Source organism: Gekko japonicus, unplaced genomic scaffold (assembly GCF_001447785.1).
Source record: "Gekko japonicus isolate JY-2015 unplaced genomic scaffold, Gekko_japonicus_V1.1 scaffold1417, whole genome shotgun sequence".
NCBI lineage: Eukaryota > Metazoa > Chordata > Lepidosauria > Squamata > Gekkonidae > Gekko > Gekko japonicus.
In genome coordinates this window covers 140,086-162,585 of record NW_015163645.1, presented here as the reverse complement: position 1 = coordinate 162,585, position 22,500 = coordinate 140,086, and the positions used below count along the sequence as shown (strand labels likewise).

The 22,500-nt window shown below is 47.1% G+C and overlaps 1 protein-coding gene across 3 annotated transcripts in view; it reads left to right on the top strand.

Moving 5' to 3' along the window:
• EHBP1 (EH domain binding protein 1) overlaps nucleotides 1-22,500 on the top strand; it is a 421,934-nt gene that overhangs the window by 298,069 nt on the left and 101,365 nt on the right. For all 3 annotated transcript variants that reach the window (XM_015407634.1, XM_015407633.1, XM_015407632.1), the window contains one exon: nucleotides 11,377-11,524. In XM_015407634.1, coding sequence (XP_015263120.1) covers nucleotides 11,377-11,524 — 148 coding nt within the window. The remainder of the gene's footprint in view (nucleotides 1-11,376; nucleotides 11,525-22,500) is intronic.

Genomic DNA, 22,500 nt, shown 5'->3' with positions numbered 1-22,500 from the left:
CCACTACAAAAAGGACCCCCTAAAGGCAGCCATTTTTATTTGCTTCTTAAGATCCAAAGGCTGCTGAAAGAACAATTGGATAAAGTTGAGGATTGGAAGGGCTTGATTTTCTTGTTCCTGTGAAATGAAACTTTTGTTCTTTTTTTTCCCCCTTCTTCTTCCCTGGTCCTTAAAAACAGAAGTCTGTTAGGGGGGCCGTCGCTGTGTCAAAGCCGTTGGGATGCCAGTGCCGATCGCTTTAATTACTAAGGCTAAGGAGGATAAAATTAAAAGTAGCACCATTGAAGCAGTGGAAGAAAGCTCGCCTAGATGTCGGTGAACTGTGAAATATAAAAATTGCATACAAATACTTTTCTTATAAGAGGAGGGGGAAACAAGGAATTACAATATTTGTTCCTTTAAGACTTTCTCCCTTCAAGAGTGAAGTTTTATTAGCTGGGCATCCATGTGGCCGGTGTTCAGGCCAGTACAAAGAAAACAAGAGTCAACTTTTTGGTGCATCTTGAAAATATAGCAAAGAGATATGTAATGTTTATCTGCTATTCCCCCCCCCCCCAGATAGGGAGGTCGAATACAAGGAGGGGTAACTTAAAGCATGGGTTGAAGGCCTGCTGCTGGATAGGATCAGAGTTAAATTACACAAAGTCCCATATTTTAAGACTATTTCCTAGTTAGTGTTTTTATATGCTTCGTAACAATAAGACTGGAGTAACTCTGCATAGGATTGCACTGCTAGTGTATGTCATAGTATACATATTTGTTCCTTTTCCAAACTACGAGATTTTTGTTTGGATAGTGTAATGGGACTTTCCCTTCCAGATTGTAAGCAGTAAAGAGGCTTATGTGTGCCTGGCTGAGATTTTTCTAATCAGGGAGGGCAACGTTGCCTTGGGAGCCCTAAGTTACATCACGTTGTGCGATATTATTCCCGCTCGCTCCTAAACATTACCATATAACGCTGCCACCATTCCTTGGATCTTTCCCTTAGCTTCCTAGTAACATCTATCCTAACCCACTGTTATTGTCACATTTCTGTCTCGATGTTTGCATGTCGAATTTAAATTAAAAAACCAACAACAATGCTGCTTCGTGTGACATCATCCCAGAATGCTTTTCTCTGACCCCGCTTCAGGTCATTGCCTGGCTTTGGAGGTGGAGAAGTGCATAACGCAACGGTGATAGGTCACCATGCCTGTCATAATAGACATTACCTGGGAAAGGAGACGGTGAGGAGCTGTGGCTGTTGTAACATCTGATTCCACCCTCAGCTCTGTAATCAGTAGATCAGATATTACCTATGAGTGCTATCCAGGCCGCCAGATACTCGTTGCATTTCTGGTTCTTCAGCTTCTGCCAGACCTCATTTTATACTCTTCTTGAACTCGTTTGCATGAGCAAAGGAATGGTGGCCTGTGAGTGCACATACATTAACAGCATGTTGCATTCCACTCCACTGGTAACGACTAACCAACATGGCCTACGAGCCCCAATGGGCCTTTTCACTTGCTTTGTTGTAACCTGCTGTGTACTTCCTGCTTTTGTTGAGCTTCCCCTTCACCGTTGGGAGAGAGGCTGCATTCAGACATTATGTTAAACGGTGGTTTTAAACCGTGGTTTGACCAGTCCCCACTTTGTTGTGATATCTGAATACAGTTGGTCCAACTAACCAAGGTTTGTCGAAGGCTTTCATGGCCGGAGTTCATTAGCTGCTGTAGATTTTCCGGGCTGTATGGCCATGGTCTTGGCATTGTAGGACCTGACGTTTCGCCAGTAGCTTTGACTGGCATCCTCAGAGGTATAACCAGGGGTCATTTCGTAGAAAAAGAGCTAGGGGAACTCATTAGCATAACTCATTAGCATATGCCACACCCCCTGACATCAGGGGCCCGGCGGTGGACCTGCAAGGCCAGCGGGAGTGCGAGGAAGCCCCGCCAAGGCCCTCCCTGGCCCCAGGCAGGCAGGGGTGGGGAGAGGCGGGGAGGAAGCAACTTACCCTCCCTCTTCTCCTGCCTCCTCCTGGCCCCCCCCCGAAATGACCTCTGGGTACAACACTGAAAGATGGAGTACTCTCTGTGTCAAGGTGAGAAGAAAAATGGTAGGCAGGTAATTTATATCTACTCAGGAAGATGGGGTAGGGCTGAGTCATTATCTTCTCACCTCGACACAGAAAGTACTCTGTCTTTCTGTGTTATACCTCTGACAATGCCAGTCACAGCTACTGGCGAAACGTCAGGTCCTACAATGCCAAGACCACGGCCATACAGCCCAGAAAATCTACAACAGCTAATAACCAGGGTTTGCTGATAGGTAACAAACTGGGGTTTCAAGCGAGGGTTTGTAGCTGTTTTTTTTATCCACAAATTATAGTTTGTTATGATGCCTGAATTGACTCGAGTATTACTACCCCTTGTGACTGCTTACCAAAGGGTCAGCCATATAGAGGAGGTATCTTTCTTGCTGGAAGGCAGAAAGGCCACAAGAAGATGATAAACCCATGTTTATGTACAAACTGAGATTTGTTACTTACATCTGGTAGACCAGAGTTTGTTGCACAAACCCTGGATTAAACATAACACGATTTATTGTGATGTCTGAGTGCAGCCAAAGGAACAAGCGATCCAGTGTATGCTATATTTCTATATTTCACTGATTATCCAGGCTTGGATCTTATACCTGTTGGGTATTACAAGTTGAAAACACTCAGTCTATCTGGGGTTAAATGTTTGTTTATGTTACTCACAGGAAGTCACATGTTTCTCATGTAACCAATGTTCTTTAGCTGTAGAATGCCCAGGAATTTTCTCCCTGATCTAGGAATTTGATTGGGACTAAAGTGTCAAGGTGCATTACCATTTTATGGCTCTCTTCCCGTCTTTGTTTGGTGTTCTGAAGAAGAAGAAGAAGAGCAGCCATAATCTTTCTCTCCTAGTTTTTTCTTTGTAGAGTAAGGATGTAGTAGATTTTGCTCTGTTGTTATTTTCATCCCAGTTACCCTTCCCATGCTAGAATTTAGTAAAAACTTTATATTTTAATCCCACATCGACTCTCAGTCTGAATTATTTTTACTCTGGCTCTGCTGGACTATCTTATCTCTGCTAAATAAATAAATAAATAAATAAATACCATTTTTTCAATACCTCGCCATCACCCAACAATACCTTGTCTCTACTTGTGGGCCTCTTTATCCATTTCAGAGATAGGTCTTCACTGCTTAGTTCATTCCTCCCACTGTAGGACACAGGTCCTCAACGTTTTGAGCCTGCAGTCACCTTTGAAATTCTGACACAGTGTGGTGGGTGCAGCCAAGGGGTGCCAGTTCCGGGTTGGGAAATACCTGGAGATTTTGGGGGTGGAGCCTGAGGAGGGTGGGCTTTGGAGAGGGGGAGGACTTTGATGGGGTACGATGCCATGGAGTCCGCCGTACGAAGTGGCCATTTTCTCCAGGTGAACAGATCTCTGTCGCCTGGAGACAACCTGCAGTAGTGGGAGACCTCCAGCTACCACCTGGAGGGTGCAGACAATGAAGGAAACAGCCGCGATGTATAATGAAAAAATATGTATATTTAGACTGCCGTTTTGCAGTGAGTAGTCTTTCATCGACAAGATGTACGCATCCCCACGAACGGAATTTGCATATACTCCCGTTTCACATAACCGCTTTATCTAAGTGTGCTGCGTGAATAACATTGGTTTAAAAAGGTAAAGGTTCCCTCGCTCGAAAGCCAGTCGAGTCCAACTCTAGGGTTGCGGTGCTCATCTCCGTGTCCAAGCCGAAGAGCCAGCTCTGTCCGAAGACGTTTCCGTGGTCCTGTGGCCGGCATGACTAAACACCAAGGCGCACGGAACGCGGTTTCCTTCCCACCGAAGTGGTACCTATTTATCTACTTGCAATTTCTTGCTTTCGAACTGCTAGGTTGGCATGAGCTGGAACTAGAGACGGGAGCTCACTCCGGGTCTTGAACTGCGGAACTACCGACCGTCCACAGCCTGCAGTTCAGCGTCTTAACCACCTGAGCCACCGCAGCTCCATATGTGTAAACATTGGTTTACACATCAACAATTCTAATCTGTGGACGTTAGCACAAAAACATTCTCCCCTCTTCAATCAAACAAATTCTTTACGTGCTAATAGTGTCCTGGAGGATGCTCCCTCCAAGCTGTGGAGTCTTGTGAGCAAAGATTCTACCTTGTGAGCTACTGGCATTAAAGCTGTGAGCTAGCCATTTGGCTACTGCATAAATGAGTTTGCTCTGGAGCCCTCCTCCCTGAGCGAAGACCAAAATGTGTGAGCCGGAGGCTAAAAACTGTGAGCTGGCTCACACTAACTCAGCTTAGAGGGAACACTGGTGGCAACCCTGGCACAGCCACAGCTTCCCTTCAGCCAACCACAGTGAAGTTCCTTGTGCTGCGGTGGCCGCTGCTTTCAAAGCAACGTTTTAAAAAATGTGCATAGCCCATCAGATCTCCAAAGGCCAATCAGAAGTAAAAGCCCTCCTGGGCCCACCCATGTTCTAAAAACATTTGGTGGGTACCAGGAAAGTTCTTGGTGGATGCCATGGCACACACAGGGACCAGTTTGGGGACTCTTCTCTGGGCGCTTCTCAGCTGCTCGAAAGTCTTGCATGGGCAGACGTTGCCTACCACCAGAGGAACATGCACATCCCTACGGATGAGCAGGTGCGCAAGCAAGAACAAGGTATAAGATGTCATCCTTTACCGGTTCCTGTCAAGAATGGGGATTTCAGCCCTGACCTGGATAGCCCACACAAGCCCGATCTCATCAGATCTTGGAAACTGAGCAGGGTCGACGCCGGCAAGTGCTTGGATGGGAGACCTCCTTGGAATACCAGAGGTGGGAGGCGGGGGCAGGCTTTACTCAGCCACCTCTCCGGATATCCCCCAGGCCCCCAGTAGGGGTCAGTCACTAGAGGTCGCCATGCCTTCCAGGTGCACTCTCATGCACACATGAAAAATACAAAGGGAAATTACCAAAAAAGAATGGGGATTTCAGTCAGGTGACCAGAGAGACGCTTTGTTAAAATCAATGGGGTACAGCCATCTTCACTGGAAAAGAATGCATGCATGACCAAGGTTACATGCTGCACTGAGATTTCTTGGATGTGAGTAGCGCCCATAATTTATACTGGCCCTCAGATATCAATTATGCTCAAAACTAGGAATGTGAAACTTCTTAACCTACAAGGACCTCATCAGATATGCTTGCCATCGTATTAAAGCTGTTCTTTGTAACATTATGGCATGGGGAATTTTGTAGGATCGTAACAGAGGTTGCCTGAGCTAGCGATTTGAGAATGTGAGAGATTTCCTTGCAATTAAACGTCACCCTATCTGTCAATTTAGGGCATCATCTTTAAGTCTATATCGCTAAGTAGACCTTTTGCCCTTTGAAATCATATATGTCAGCATAAACATTCAGGGTAAACGTGTGGGGGTTTTGTTGGTGTTCTCTGATGTAAGTTTTTAAATGTTGTTTCGAGGTGAGCTCCAGATCGTAAACGTATATTGCCAGATACCGACGATGGCTGTAAAACAGGTTGCTGTATCAGACGCCCGGCTTTAAATGGAACCGAATTCTTAGCAGCTCACCACAGAGGCGAACGCTTTGCGGTTTTAATCCATTGAGGACCTTAACAAATATATATATATTTTTTTGATGGGACTGTTCTTCGGTATGCCTTTTGGGGGTGAGAAAGTAAACAAATCAAATATGCAACCCTGCTGGAAAGCTCCCAAGGCCCAGGCAAAATTGTCTTTCTAGTGTTAGGACATTAGTCGAAAAGTAAATCAAGGCAATCTGATAGGGAGGTAGAATTCTGTCAATCAGGCTCAAGATATTGTGCTGTGTCCATATACTTTGTTTACTGTAGGATTTTATGAGTTGTAACCTGCCCATGCAAGCTGTTAATGAGGCTAAATCTCGCTGCTTGAGGATTGAATTACAGCACACCTCTGGGCTAATGGTTATAAACAGAAAGTCCCACCAGGGGCTGCATTATGATGCATTCATTTGCATTTCTCCCATTGTACCCAGGACAATGATGAGTAAATAGCTACAAACAAACAATTTACATGGAAATGGGCAAAAATGTACCTAATTAGTATTTGGGGCTTGTTTTATTAATGATTGCTTAAACGAAATAAGACTCTTTCGGGCCAGCTGTTCCAGGTGTGGATAATTCGGCGTCTGGCTGTTCTTTGTGAGGAAATTAACTTCCCTAGCACTCTTTTTTCCGCGGACCGAAACAGAATGCGTTCCACGTAGTTAAGGTCATCTGCAAATATTTTAGGATGCACCAAAGCTATCGTTTTTTTCCTGTGCACGACTCACCCATTTGGCTTCTTATTGTAAGCAACGAGATTTCTCAGTTTGCTCACCCCCTACTTTACGTGGACTGCCCCTGGCGTCTTTAAACTGGAGCATGGACTCCAAAGGCCTCTCTTTTTGTGGCCTCGGTGGCACTGCACCAAAATAGCAGTGCCCGTCGTCCTCTGACACATACCGTATGTCTGTCTGTTTCTGGAGGTAACCGGGAAAGTCCTCGGTTGCTTGGAGAAAACAAAGAGTATAGCAACAGCTAAGAAGCACCATAGAGACGTTCTGTCCTCTGAAGTCACAACAGAGATGCACGGTCACAGACATTGTACACCAAATGTTCGGAATGTTTGGGACAAATGTTTCCTCCTGGGGATGCCAGCCTCCAGGCAGGACCGGGGCATCCCCCGGAGTTACAGCTCGTCTCCAGAATACAGAGATCAGTCCCCCTGGAGAAAATGGATGCTTTGGAGGGTGGACTCTGTGGCATCGTACCCCCACTGAGGTTCCAGCCCTCCCCAGGCTCCATCCCCAAATCTCCAGGCGTTTCCCAGCCTGGATCTGGCCACCCTACCCAACCCCATCCTTTTCTAAACAGAGTTTTGTAGGGTTGCCAGGTCCAGACTGGGAAATTCCTGGAACATAAGAACATAAGAGAAGCCAAGGTTGGATCAGGCCAATGGCCCATCCAGTCCAACATTCTGTCACACAGTGACCAAAAACACCAGGTGCCATCAGGAGGTCCAGCAGTGGGGCCAGGACACTAGAAGCCCTCCCACTGTTGCCCCCCACCCCAAGCACCAAGAATACAGAGCACCACTTACCCCAGACTGAGAGTCCCTATCTATACCTTGTGGCTAAGAGAACATAAGAACAGAAGAGATGCCAATGTTGGATCAGGCCAATGGCCCATCCAGTTCAACACTCTATGTCACACAGTGGGCAAAAATACCAGGTGCCATCAGGAGGTCCACCAGTGGAGCCAGGACACTAGAAGCCCCTCCCACTCTTGCCCCCCCAAGCACCAAGAATACAGAGCATCACATGTCCCAGACCAAGAGTTCCTATCTATACCTTGTGGCTAATAGCCACTGATGAACATAAGAGAAGCCAATGTTGGATCAGGCCAATGGCCCATCCAGTCCAACACTCTGTCACGCAGTGGCCAACAATACCAGGTGCCATCAGTGGGGCCAGGACACTAGAAGCCCTCCCACTGCCCCCCCCCCGGCACCAAGAATACAGAGCACCACTTACCCCAGACTGAGAGTTCCAAGAAGAAGAGGAGGAGAAGAAGGAGGAGATTGGATTTATACCCCATCCTTCACTCAGAGTCTCAGAGTGGCTTACAAACTCCTTTCCCTTCCCCTCCCCCATCTATACCTTGTGGCTCATAGCCACTGCTGGACCTCTGCTCCATATGCTTATTTAATTCCCTCTTGAAGCCGTCCATGCTTGTAGCCGCCACCACCTCCTGTGGCAGTGAATCCCATGTGGAGTTCTGGGGAGGGACCCCAGCAGGGTACAATGCCATAGACGCCACCCTCCAAAGCAGCCATTTCCTCCAGCGGAACTGACCTCTTTAGTCTGGAGATAATTTTGAAATTCAAGGATCTTTCCAGGCCCCAACCAGAGGCTGGCAGCCTTAAGAGTTTGGTTCATCATGCCCAGCCGTTTCAGCATAACAGAATACTTGGTAGCTTCCAGAAGCTTCAGAGTGTGATGTAGCTATACCAAACAGAACGCGTTATGAATCTGTTAGGGGCCCTAACTGATAAGCTACTTCAGAGCTTTGGGTGAGGGACTTTGCTGGACGTTTTTGGAAATCCACGTGCATCTGGTCTACCAGCCCGCCATTGCCCCACGCTTAACAATACTCAGACATTACCAAAGGTTGGCGAGGCAGGACTCTCCCCAGGAAGGCCGTGCCGAGAGCCAGTTTGGTGTAGTGGTTAAGTGCGCGGACTCTAATCTGGGAGAACCGGGTTCCTATCTATACCTTGTGGCTAACAGCCACTGATGGACCTCTGCTACATATGTTTATCCGATATTCTCTTGAAGCTGTCCATGCTTGTAGCCACCACCACCTCCTGTGGCAGTGAATTCCATGTGTTAATTATGCTTTGGGTGAAGAAGTACTTCCTTTTATCCATTCTAACCCACACCCAGCTGGGTGCCTTTATGGAGTAATGGGGGGAGTTCTAAAGTTAACAGTAAGGGGAAGTGATCTCTTTCAACCCGATCAAGTAGAGAGAAGATTTTATTGTATTTAGCCATAGGCCATTACAAACCACAGACAGAGCACAATAAAACACAAAAATTGTATAAAATAAGATACAGTCCAACATTATAAATCCATAAAACCGAGGTTATGAACAGTTAAAACCGAGGTTATGAACAGTTAAAACCGAGGTTATGAACAGTTAAAACCGAGGTTATGAACAGTTAATTAATTCACAACATACCCACTAAAATCAGTATTAGCTAGGAGCAGCGTTGGCCCGTATTTTCCTTGCAGCCAAGGCAAATAAAGCCATTCTATGGGATACATCAGCATTGGCATCGGCTAGCAAAAATATAATCTTCTCTGAGACTGAATAAAAGCTTAAAACTGATAAAATACCAGATAAAAATTTTGACCTAGGCTGGGAGTACAATGAGCAATTAAAAATGTAATGGGAGAGATCCTCAACAGCAGAAGAGCCACAAATACATAAACGCTGTGCCTTGGGTGTTCTGTTGTAACGGCCGACCAACACGGCCGTAGGCATTGATTCAAAGCGCAAAGATGTAAAAGCTGCTCTAAGGTTATGATTATCTATATTAACCAGATAAGGTGATCTAAAATGATCATTCTTAAATGATTTAAACCAGGTAGCAGACTGTGTTTTTAAAATGAAGTGTCTATCTAGCAGAGCATCATGCTTAAATACCCATTCTCTGAGATCTAAGTTATTTGTTGAGGAGCTAAGGAGGTCGTCAGGAATGGAATATCTTAGTAGTAGGTTATTGAGGAAGCAAGAACGATCTAAGTCTTTAGATAGCATTGAATTAAAGGCCAATCTCTTCTTCTTCTTCTTCTTCTTCTTCTTCTTCTTCCTCCTCACTAGGCTTGTTCTGCACGCTTAATAATTCTGTCTTCGGTAATACTCTCTCCAGTTTATCTGAAATAGGCAGTAAACTATAGGGCGCTTCCACATTCGTAATGTGGCTTTCTGCATCTCCCTTTCCGCCCTGTGTTAGTACTTCGAGCACTGGACTTAAACATACGGTGTGCCAGAACAAATTTGGAGCCCAGTGGCACCTTTAATTTTTTTCCCCCATCATCATACCTTTATTGGCATTGTAAAGGGGAATGTTAAGCGAATACATAAATATTACAAGTTAAAATATCCCAAGTTTACAGTATATTGCTTCATATAAAAACGGCAACATGTAAAAATTTTGCCACTGGAAGATTTCAAGGTATACCGCTTATTAATAGATATCGCCCCTGTTTAAATGGAATTATTGAAACAGTGTCCCATGTGTGTTGTTAGAATGTCCTTACTATAACAATTAGGAGCTGCGGTGGCTCAAGTGGTTAAGATGCTGAACTGCAGGCTGTGGAAGGTCAGTAGTTCAGCAGTTCGAGACCCGGGTGCCGCATGACGGAGTGAGCTCCCATCTCCAGTTCCAGCCCCTGCCCATCCTAGCAGTTCGAAAGCAAGAAATTGCAAGTAGATAAATAGATACCACTTCAGTGGGAAGGTAACAGCGTTCCGTGCGCCTTGGTTTTTAGTCTCCACAGCCACATGACCACGGAAACGTCTTCGGACAGCGCTGGCTCTTCGGCTTTGAAACAGAGATGAGCACCACAACCATAGAGTCGGATTCGACTGGCTTTCGAGCAAGGGAACCTTTACCTTTACCTTACTATAACAATTCCAGACAAAGTATTTTATCTTCAATCTTATCCAGCATTATGGATTTTCCTGATGCATATAAACTGTTGTTTTTACTTAACAACACTAGTGGCACCTTTAATTAATTAATTCATATCCCGCCCTCCCCGCCAAGGCGGGCTCAGGCTGACAACAATTCATAAAATACAATTAGAGTACAATTAAATCATATCATAAGCATATAAATATAAATAGGAGCTGCGGTGGCTCAAGTGGTCAAGACGCTGAACTGCAGGCTGTGGAAGGTCAGTAGTTCAGCAGTTCGAGACCCGGGTGCCGCATGACGGAGTGAGCTCCCGTCTCTAGTTCCAGCTCCTGCCAACCTAGCAGTTCGAAAGCAAGAAATTGCAAGTAGATAAATAGGGACCACTTCGGTGGGAAGGGAACAGCGTTCCGTGCGCCTCGGTGTTTAGTCATGCCGGCCACATGACCACGGAAACTTCTTCGGACAGCGCTGTCTCTTTGGCTTTGAAGCGGAGATGAGCACCGCAACCCTAGAGTTGAACTCGACTGGCTTTCGAGCAAGGGAACCTTTACCTTTAAATCATATCATAAGCATATAAATAACTTAAAATGACAGCCATTTAAAACATAGACATGTAAGACCAACAAAGTTTTATTCAAGGTATGCTTTCGTGTGCACGAATACTTTTTCAAATATTTGGAAAAGTGTATTTGGTATTCGAAAAAGTGTGCATGTACACAGAAGCTCACACCTTGAATAAAACTTTGTTGGTCTGAAAGGTGCCACCGGACTCTAGGTTTGTTCTACTGCTTCAGACCAACATGGCGGGCCACCCGGATCTATACCGTGTGCTGTTATGGCCCTAAATTTTGCATAACTTTCAGCCTCAGACTATACATTTTTAAAAGCCAGTTTAATACAATAATTATTGGGGGGGGGGGCGCGGAAGGGGAGACCATGTTCCTGGATGACTGTGGAAAGTGTGTTGTTGACACCCTGCTGATATAGAACTTCCTATTTATAACGCGGGCCAAGCACCATGCTGTAAACCAGTTACTATCATGATGATCAGATTGAGAATGAAATTGCATTTCTGTCAATTACTGAGCTGGCAACTGTTCAATATATCTTAGCAGCAAGATGAAGAGCTTCGTCGGCTGCTGAGAGAGAGAGCCCGTCAGCTAATAGCAGAAGCTCGATCTGGAGTGAAGATGTCAGAACTCCCCAGCTACAGTGAAATGGCTGCAGAAAAGTTGAAAGAAAGGTCAAAGGCGTCTGGAGGTGAGTGAAGGAACTTGCCGTCTTATTCCTATGGCAACCCAGGAACCCAAGGAAGACCTCCTTTGGAAGTTGCTTTTATTCAGACTTCAAAATGGCCTTGCAGATAATTGTTGTTGACCAAGTCCACTCGTCTGCAGCTATATGCCATGCCTCTTAGTTTCACAGAGTCAATCCAAAAAAAAGTGCTTTTCCTTACAACTTGAGTAAAACTGTGAATCTCTTAAGTTAGATGGAGCTTTAACTGTTGTGTTCACCTTTGCAAGGAACCAGGGGGGTCAGAGCTCTTTAAGAGCTACCTGTTAAGGCTGGTGGGTATCTCACACTTGTTGGCAATGTACCCAGCCCTGTAGCTAGGGATTTGTTTGGGAGAGTGGGCCCGTAGCCATGATGGGGCGTTGGGGGGATCTGCCCCCTTTCTTAAAAGCACAGCCCCCACAAGAATTTCTCCTGTGAATGCTTTGTTCACTCGTTTTAAAACGTTTTAAAGGAATGTTTTCCTGTAAGCAGTGGGGTGCTGTAGTTGACTAATTCCCGCACTGGGCAAGGGGTTAGAGTAGGTGACCTCTAAGATCCCATCTAACTCTGTGTCAAGAAACTGGTCTCCTTTAAGAGCGTTTTTCTGCCTCAGCATTAGCTTTCTGGACTATAGAAGTCATCACCCCACCTGCCGGCTTGTTCTCAGAATTGTTGCTTAGGCTGGTAGAAGTGATTAACTTGCAGCAGTTGAGAACTATCACCTCAAGTGATTGACAGCTTGCAGTCTAGAGATCTATGCTGATAACAGCCTTCTATTGGCTAAATGGCCTTTCTGCACTGAGAACTTCGGCCCCACCAGAAACAAAATTGCCCCACAAGCCACAAGATCCTGGCTATTGGCCTGGTCAAGAGCAGATGAGTCGCCCAGGAACCCAAGGCATTACTCTGACACCACACAGACCCGATTACTTTTCCCTTAAAGGGCAAATGAGAGACTAGCTTATAGTCGGCCAGAAGCCTGCTGTCCAGAGACCATTTAGTTCACAATGAACACATTACATTTTTGTTATTCCACCCATTTTACCGTTGCACTTGACTGTCATTACAACAGTTTAAGCATAGCATGATTGGTTGGCAATTTGAATTTTCACACAACGTTGCCTTGCTTGAACATCACAACAGTTTCCCTCTGTAATTCGGGAAGAGGTGCCTGAAACATTCAGTGAAATTGCAATGTGGCATCAGCATATGGAATTGGAATGGGTGGGTTGGTTGGTTGGTTGGTTGGTTGGTTGGTTGGGTAACAACAATAAATTAGGTTAAAAACCTTTAAGAAGTATCTAAAACAACTCTAAAATTTACTCTCAAATTTATTGGAATGTATGGTCTGCAACAGGGACCCCCAATTTCTTTCTGAGCCCATGGACACCTTTGGAATTCTGACACACCATGGTGGGCACGGCCAGAAAATGGCTGCCACAAAATGGCCACCATACGAGGTGGGGCTATCCACAAAATAGCTGCTGCAGGTTACCTTTGGTCACAGTGAAGATCCTTATCCTGGGGTGGCAGCTGCTACCAAAGCAACATTTTAAAATTTTGCACAGCCAATCAAATCTCCAGTGGCAAATCAGAAGCCTTACGGGGCAAAAGACTGACCTGGCCACACCCACTTCCTGAAAGTACTCGGTGGACGCCAGAAAATGTGGGTCTATAAGTGGGTCTATAAGTTCTGTGCAGGTATGCAGTTCTCTCGTTCTTGTAATAAGGTTCTGCTGTTAAGCCCTGCTCACATGTTACGGTGAGCATACATACAACCTGTGTACGCTTGATTTTCTACATACATGCACTGAATAATTCTCTTGTACTGAATAATTCTCTTGTTACATTTAACACATGTGCCGCTGATTTTGTGATTTAAACCCCACATTCATCTACTGGTAGGTACTGGTCCACAGTTTCATTCTTTGGCTCTTTCTTACAAACAGGTGTGCACACATACCTACGGGCAGTGTTCCCTCTAAGCTGAGTTAGTGTGAGCTAGCTCACAGTTTTTTAGCCTCCAGCTCACACATTTTTGTCTTAGCTCAGGGGGGATGGCTCCAGAGCAAAATAATTATGCAGTAGCCAAATCGCTTGCTCACAACTTTAATGCCAGTAGTTCATAAAGTAGAATTTTTGGTCACAAGACTCCACATCTTACGGGGAGCATTGCCTATGGGTGTACATGCATTCACTGTAACGTATGAACAGGGCTACAGACGGAACAAGTAACCCTTTTGAAAATTATTGTTCCCAGTTGCTTCCATGTCGCTATTCATCGCTTTTTTAAAAGCACCTTGATTAAATGCTTTGGGCCAGACTTTGACTTTAGGTAATATTAGCATGATTTCCACGAGATTTAGCAAACCCCACTTTCAAGCAATGCACGTTTCAACAGGTTGGAAGTCTGATAACTCACCACATCTCTTGGCATTTTTCACTTCGCTTTTGTTCTTTGTTCGTTTTGCCATTCTCCATGCAATTTTCTTTTTCCTGCTCCTTTCTCCGCGTTGCTGGCTATATTACCTTTCAATCTGCCATTCTATGCCCTCAGTTTAAGTACTGAGGAAGAGAATAAGGTTCTGTGGTGTTGTCCCCCCCCCCCCGGACTCATCTTTACCTTCAGCGAAATTTGTTAAGTGCTCTCAAAGACAACCTTTCATTTGGCACAAGCACAAAAAGTCTCGTAGCCTCTTCCCTCTCTCTCGCTCTCTGGGTTGTGCATTCCTCATTAAGGCGCATTGTTCATCGCCTTTCTTCTTCAGTAGGAAAAATAACCAGATTGTTTGCTTCCAGTCTGTCCAGGAATTCCAGTAGTTAACTCCACACAAAAACAACCTTCATTGATCTCCATTTACAAACGGTTACAGACGTTATGGCTTGGATCCGTAACTGCCTTTGCGCTTGTGGTAGGTGCTTCCGCTCATGGAGAGAGGGGCAGTTTTTGCTGATTCTCCCCTCTCGCTCCAGCCCCACCTCCCAGCCAGGGCTCTTTTTGTAGCAGGAGCTCATTTGCATATTAAGTGACACACCCCTCAATGTAGCCAATCCTCCAAGAGCTGACAGTAGCCCCTGTAAAAAGAGCTCTGTAAGCTCTGGGAGGATTGGCTACATTGGGGGGGGTGTTGCCTAATATGCAAAGGGGTTCCTGCTACAAAAAGAGCCCTGGGCGACACACCCCTCATGTAGCCAATCCTCCAAGAGCTGACAGTAGGCCCTGTAAAAAGAGCTCTGTAAGCTCTGGGAGGATTGGCTACATTAGGGGGTGTGTTGCCTAATATGCAAAGGAGTCTCTGCTACAAAAAGAGCCCTGGCAACACACCCCTCATGTAGCCAATCCTCCAAGAGCTGACAGTAGCCCCTGTAAGAAGAGCTCTGTAAGCTCTTGGAGGATTGGCTACATTAGGGGGGTGTCGCCTAATATGCAGAGGAGTTCCTGCTACAAAAAGAGCCCTGATTCATCACCACTTTGACCCCCATCACGTTCCCGAGGGTTTACTTACCCTCGGAGGAACGGTTTCAGGGGACATCGACAACTACTCAATCAAGTGCCGTCAAGTCACAACTGACTTATGACAAACCCTGTAGGGTTTTCAAGGCAAGAGAGGTGGGTTTGCCACTGCCTTCCTCTGCAGTAACAACCCTGGACTTCCTCTGTGGTCTCCTGTCCAAACAACAACCAGGGCTGACCCTGCTTAGCTTCTGAAATCTGGCGAGATCGGGCTAGCCTGGGCCCCTCCTGACGTGGGTGGCCCTGACCAGCCCGCTATCAGCAGACCTTGGAATCTAAGCAGGGTCGGTGCTGGTTAGGAAACAGATGGGAGACCACCCAGGAATACCGGGGTCATGACGTGAAGGCAGGCAATGGCAAACCACCTCTGAATGCCTCTTGCCTCGAGTCCCCCCCCACCCCACCCCGTGGTCAGTATAAGTCGGATGCAACTTGAAGGCGCTTACCACCACCACCACCACCACCAGACAACAACTGAAGGGAGAGGAGGGAAAGAAGATTACCATTTATGGAGCACAGCTGCATTCACGCGGTATAGGATCGAAGCCCACATTTCTAAAGGTGCATTTAAGATTATATAAACCTGGATTTAGAACATAAGAGAAGCCAATGTTGGATCGGGCCAACACTCTGTCACACAGTGGCCAAAAATACCAGGTGCCACCAGGAGGTCCCCCAGTGGGGCAAAGACACTAGAAGCCCCCCAAGCACCAAGAATACAGAGCATCCCTTGACCCAGACTGAGAGTCCCTATCTATACCTTATGGCTCATAGCCACTGATGGACCTCTGCTCCATATGCTTATCTAACTCCCTCTTGAAGCCATCCATGCTTGGAGCCGCCACCACCTCCTGTGGCAGTGGATTCCATGTGTTAATCACTCTTTGGGTGAAGAAGGACTTCCTTTTATCTGTTCTAACCCGACTGCTCAGCAATTTCATGGAGTGCCCACGAGTCCTTGTATTGTGAGAAAGGGAGAAAAGTACTGTAGTGTGAAGGCATCAAAAGGAGTGTGAAGGCATCAAACACAAGCTGGCAAGCATGTGTACCACACAGATATAGACTTATCAGAGAGCCACGGTTTGCTGTCGCTCCTTGTTAAGTCAACAGTGGGCAGCAAACCTGGGTTTGCTTCGGCACCATGTGTGAAATTGCCCTATATCACAGTATTCAGTGTCTTATTTCATTTCCGTTTCAGACGTGGCGATTTCCTGGGTTGTACCAGCTATCCTTTCCCCCTCCCTCAGGCCCTATGAAACTGTCTAACTGCAGTATTGTGAACTGTTTATTTATTTATTTATTAGACTTTTACCCCGCCCTCCCGCCAAGGCAGCTCAGGGCGGCTTACAATAGTTTAAAACCAACATAACAATTAATACAATATAAGTCTAAAACAATGCAGTCAATAAAATATCCAAATACACTTATTAACATTGAGATTAAGACGTGGCGGCCTTCTGTTATAAAGTGCTAGAACTGTCAGTGTGGTCTGAGCTATTGAAACGCTTGCCGGAACAGCTCGGTCTTTACCGCTCTACGGAATTGGTAAAGATCACGCAGAGCTCGGATTTCGTTTGGGAGCTGATTCCATAGTATTGGTGCAGCTAGGGAAAACGCCCTAGTTCTTGTCGATGTTAACTTAGCGTCCCTAGGGCCAGGGGGGACCAAGCGATTTTGCGACTCGGATCTCAGTGCCCTTGGGGGAACGTACGGGGAAAGGCGGTCCCTCAGGTAGACAGGACCCAGACCATTTAGGACTTTAAAGGTCATAACCAGCGCCTTGAAGCGTATCCGGAACGCTATTGGCAGCCAGTGCAGCGACCTCAGGACAGGTTGGATGTGCTCCCTCACGGGGAGTCCCATCAGCAACCTGTTCTTTAAAACCATCGGGTTGGACCAAGACAGGTCAATTGACATCGTCGGCCCGGCAAGCAGAGCGGTGCCACGGGCTCTTCGCCTCTTCACCGTTGCCCTTCATACAGTTGCAAGAGGGAAAGGCTTAAATTGTTAAAAATGAGATGGATTTAAACTTTCTCTTCTTAAAGTTTGAGTTTCAAAATCCCCGAAGACCACTTTATCTCCAAGTGCATCATGTTGCCACACATTAGGCTTGTTTAATATTCAAGACTTCCTCCAGTTTATTTCACAGACAGGTGCTGGTTCAGATACCGGCTCTTCTCCCTGCGTGAGCAAATCCCCTTCCCTGAACGTTTACGTGCCATCTGTGTCCATCAGCACTCAGGCTTTTTCCTTGTCTCCCTCAGTATCCCTCAAGTACCCTCGAATGGCGGTTTTGCCCAGTCACAGCAGAAGGCAGTTGGCTGAGCAGTATCGCTATCAGCCTTTGATACCCAGCGGCTTGATCATGGACCTTGATGCAAGACCTCTGAGTGTAGCTTTCTACAAAAAGCAGCTCATTTAAACAAAGTATTTTAGACTTTGTTACCAGGACACAGGGCCCACTATTTGGATGTAGGAAAGAGGCAAACGTTGGGTCATGAGTCATAGAATCAATGAATCACAGAGCTGGAAAGGGGCCATACAGGCCATCTAGTCCAACCCCCTGGTCAGTGCAGGATCAGCCTAGAGCAGGGGTGTCGAACTCATTTGTTATGAGGGCCGGACCTGACATAAATGAGACCTTGTTGGGCCGGGCCTTGTGTGTCATGAAATGTAATGGGAAGAGCCTCAGCCAGGGCTTTACCAGACTCTCTCAGTTGCACAAGAGAGGCTTGCCTATCTGTCTCTCCTGTGTGATTGAGAGAGTCTGGTAAAGTAAGCTGTGATGTAGCCACAGCAGCAGAACTGGAAAAGGAAGCAGGAAACAGCCAGGGCCTTGCAGGCCGGATTGCAGCCCTCCGAGGGCCTGATCCAGCCCCCGGGCCGCATGTTTGACACCCCGGCTTAGAGCATCCCTGTCAAGGGTTTGTCCAGCTGCTGCTTAAAGACTGCCAGGGAGGGGGAGTTCACCACTTCCCTAGGCAGCTGACTCCACTGTTGAATAGCTCTTACTGTAAAAAAAGTTTTTCCTAATATCTAGCCAGTACCTTCCCTTATTGTGAGTCCTCTCCTCTGCTGCCAATGGGAACAGCTCTCTGCCCTCCTCTCAGTTGACAGCCCTTCAAATACTTCAAGAGAGCAATCATGTCCCACCTCAACCTCCTGTTCTCCAGACTGTACATTTCCAAGTCCCTCAGCCTTTCCTCATAGAGCTTGGTCTCCAGGACCCCGATCATCCTCATCGAAGAGTCATGATCACTTTCGGGCTTGGGGACCTCTTGGTCTGACTCCGGTTTTATTGTAATATCTGAACGCAAGTGTCGAGATAACTAGGGGTTTGTTTCTTCCCCACAAATGGGGGAGTCTAAATAGGTTTCAGCCCTGACCCGGATGGCCCAGCCTAGCCCCATCTTATTAGATCTCGGAAGCTAAGCAGAGTCAGCCCTGGTTAGTATTTGGATGGGGGAGCAAGGAATACCAGGATCGTGGTGCAGAGGCAGGCAGCGGCCAACCACCTCTGAACATCTCTTGCTTAAAAAGAAATAAAAAGAACCCTACGAGGTCGCCATGTGTTTGCGTGGAAGAAACGCACTCTGATTTGTCTGGACTCCCCACATTTCAGCATCCCAACAAATTGGAGTCGCTCTGGAGACTTCTGAAATCAGGCCCGTCCTCAGCAAGGGAGGGCAAGAGGGAAGGAGGCACGCAAGCGAGGCAATAGCCTAAGTGCCTGCCCCTCACAAGTCGCCTTCTGTTCATGACATCTGAATGGCTACTGTGTCTGCTTTTTTAAATTGGTTAAACTTAAAAGAAAAGAGGTGGGCACCTTTTGCCAACCGTTCCCCCTGAATTCCTCTCCAGGTTGTTATTCGTTTTAAGAATGTCCACTCTCCTTTCTCGGCCAGAAGTCTCTCAAGGACGCAGAGTTCAGCTGTGCTGGGCCCCAGTAGGTAGAAGTCCTTGCTCGTGTACTGAAGGCTAGCGATCTCGTGTGCTAGCGCTGCAGCATTCCTGTTGCTTCGCGGAAAACGAATATTGGTCCCGGTCACACGTGCTGGAAAGTGCCGGGGGGGGGAGGCGTGGCGATTTGCGTCGTCGCAATTTGACACGCCCCCAACGCGATCAGACGCGACGGCGTTGTTTCCATCGGCGGGTGTTTCCAGCCTGCTCCAACCAGGAAGCAGGGACGCGAGAGGAGCGCGCTGGAGCGATCACACGGAGAGCGTCCGGCTGCAGCCCGTCGCAACCAGTGTTCCCTCTAAGCCGAGTTAGTGTGAGCTAGCTCACAGTTTTTTAGCCTCTGGCTCACACGTGTTTGTCCTAGCTCAGGAAGGAGGGTTCCAGAGCAAACTAATTGATGCCGCAGCCAAATCGCTGGCTCACAACTTCAATGCCAGGAGCTCACAAAGTTGAATTTTTGCTCACAAGACTCCACAGCTTAGAGGGAGCATTGGTCACAACCAGTTGATAGTGGATTTCCCCGGGTACTTTTAAACTCCGCTTCTTTGGCTGACTGCTACGGGTTGCTGACGGGTGCGGGATGCTGGACAGATGTGTCCGTTGGATCGCGCCAGTAAAATCCGGCCAGCCTTTGTGAGTATCCCGTGGCAAATTCTGCGTGTGACCGGGGCCATTGTTTGCCTCGCGCTTCAGAAAGCTGCTCACCTGGTTGTCTCCTCTAAGCTGTGTCGTCGGTGCTGACTGGGCTGCAGCTCGGAACCGTTCTTCTGTTTCCCTGAAGATAGTTTCAGAAGCTGTGTTGATCGTCAGTAGAATGCCTAGATTCGAGTCCAGTAGCACTGTCGCGGGCAGTGGCTAGAAACATTCCCTAATGGCTGCCACCCCTCTGGTATGGGTCACCTCGGGAGGGCCCAGAGCACCCACCCTACCCCTTTATGTATTCCTTTTATACAGGGGTCGTTTGGTAGAAAAAGAGCTAGGGGAACTCATTAGCATAACTCATTAGCATATGCCACACCCCCTGACATCAGGGGCCCGACGGTGGACCTGCAAGGCCGGCAGGAGTGCGAGGAAGCCCTGCCAAGGCCCTCCCTGGTCCCAGGCAGGCAGGGGTGGGGAGAGGCGGGGAGGAAGCAACTTACCCTCCCTCTTCTCCTGCCTCCTCCTGGCTGAATGAGGGCCGGAAACGGGGCGGCTGGAAGCAGGGGGCGGGGCTTCATCGTGTGCCCCGCACCTCACTCGGGGGAACTGCGATCCCCCTCGATCCCCCCCGAATCGACCTCTGCTTTTATAGTAGATTTCCCTTTACATGTGACCGAATGAGGCGTGAGGACCCCGGCAGAGTAACAAACAATTTTTTATTAAAGAGATTTAACAACAACTGTAATTACATGAGAACATAAGAGAAACCAATGTTGGATCAGGCCAATGGCCCATCCAGTCCAACACTCTGTCACACAGTGGCCAAAAACACCAGGTGCCATCAGGAGGTCCAGCAGTGGGGCCAGGACACTAGAAGCCCCCCCACTGTTGCCCCCCAAGCAACAAGAATACAGAGCATCACGTGCCCCAGACTGAGACCCGAACCAGCTTCCATCATTCCCCTCTCCTCCATTTTATCCTCACAACAACCCAGTGAGGTAGGTTCAGCTGAGAATGAACCCGGGTTCTTATCCCCACTCTGCCATGGTAACTCGCTGGGTGATCTTGGGCCAGTCACCTATTCTCGGATGAACCTACCTCACTAGGTTGTTGTGAAGATAAAATGGAGGAGAGGGGAATGATGGAAGCTGGTCTGGGTCTCCACCAAGGACACAGGCATGATAAAAATGAAGGAAATAAATGAATAGGGCAAGGGAGTGCCGTTAGCTAGATCAGAGGCCCCAATTGTTTTTTTTGAGTCTGTGGGCGCCATTGGAATTCTGATACAAGGTGGGGGATGCAACCACAACAATGGTCAGTGCAGGAGATGGGGCCAAACACAACTTGTCAGTGAGTTAGGTTATGCATAGTGCTAATAGTAACCCTTCAACGTTTCAGGTAAAAGCTCTATATAACAGGACTAGCAGTAAAGCCCGTTGTGAAAGTAATACAACGGGATCTAGAAAGAGGCTCTGGGGCAGTGCTCTGGCTTTGGGCAAACAGTGTCAATTTGCTGTGGTGACCTCAGCAGGGTATAATGACAGAGTCCACTGTTTTCTCCAGAGGAACTGATCTCTGCTACCTGAAGAGCAGTTGTAATTGTGAGTAATCTGTAGCCCTCACCTGGAGATTGGCAACAATTGTTACCCAGGACAAAATGGCTGGTTTGGAGGGTGGAGTCTATGGCATTCTACCTGTCTGAGGTCCCACCCCTCTGCAAACCCCACCCTCTCCAGGCTCCACCCCTCAAATCCCCAGGAATTTGTCAGCATGTAGTTGGCAACCCCATCTCCTTCCCAGCGTAAAGGTAGGTACTACTTTCCCAGTAGGTTCCCCCTTGTAAGTGACCAAATGAGGCGTGAGGACCCAGGCAGAATAACAAACTATCTTTATTTATTTATTTATTTATTTTGTAATAGTACAAATAACACTTTAATAAACCATCGTTATTGTATCTAGTATTGAAGCATATTCAGCTTTGAAAAGATAAGTGTACCAAGAAGGGAAACCACGTTGAAGTGGAATTCGAATCAGTAAAGTCTGAAGTCTTAGAAAAGGTAGCATCAGAAAGTTTCTCCGTGAGACAAAATTCACATAGTTTCTATATCCATTCAGAGATGGTGAGATGTGTATTGTTGGTGGGACTGCAAATATGCACAAGCATTTTGGCAAGAAATAATCCACCACATCTCTGTTGTCATAATATACTGCATGCCTTTAGATCCAGAGTCATTACTACTGGATGCTTGGCAATTTAATTTTCCTCTCCCACCACACAAAGAATTCATTGCTTTATTGTGTGTAGCAGCCAGAATTGTTATAGCCAAATTTTGAGAAAAGAATACATACTATCTTTATTAAACGTTATTATTAAACAACAACTGTAATGCAATAACATGTAGGGGAAATGAGCACAGTAAAGGTAGGTGAACCAGCAAAATAAGAAACTCTAACGCATCTGACTACACTGTACCTAGCCTTCTCTAGGTATTTGCCTCAAAATGGCTCACCCCTTTTGGATGAGGGATCCCTCCTTCTGCAGCAGCTTCACAATAGCTCTGCTTCCTAAGAGTGACCAGCCTAGGGTTGCCAAAAAACCCGGTTTGGCAGGGGTTCCCTGCTTTTTGGGGGGCCTACCCCCAACACCTGCCACCACCCCTCTCCCTTCTGTCTTGAGAGAGATGAGGGAGAGGGGTGGCTGCAGGCCAGCCAATCGGATGCGCGGAAACGCCAGCTCCCTGCAGTTAAAGGGGCCCCTTTAACTGCAGGGAGCCAGCGTTTCCGTGTACCCGATCTCCACGGAAGTCAGGCGCGCGGGGAAATGCCGGCTCCCTGCAGTTAAAGG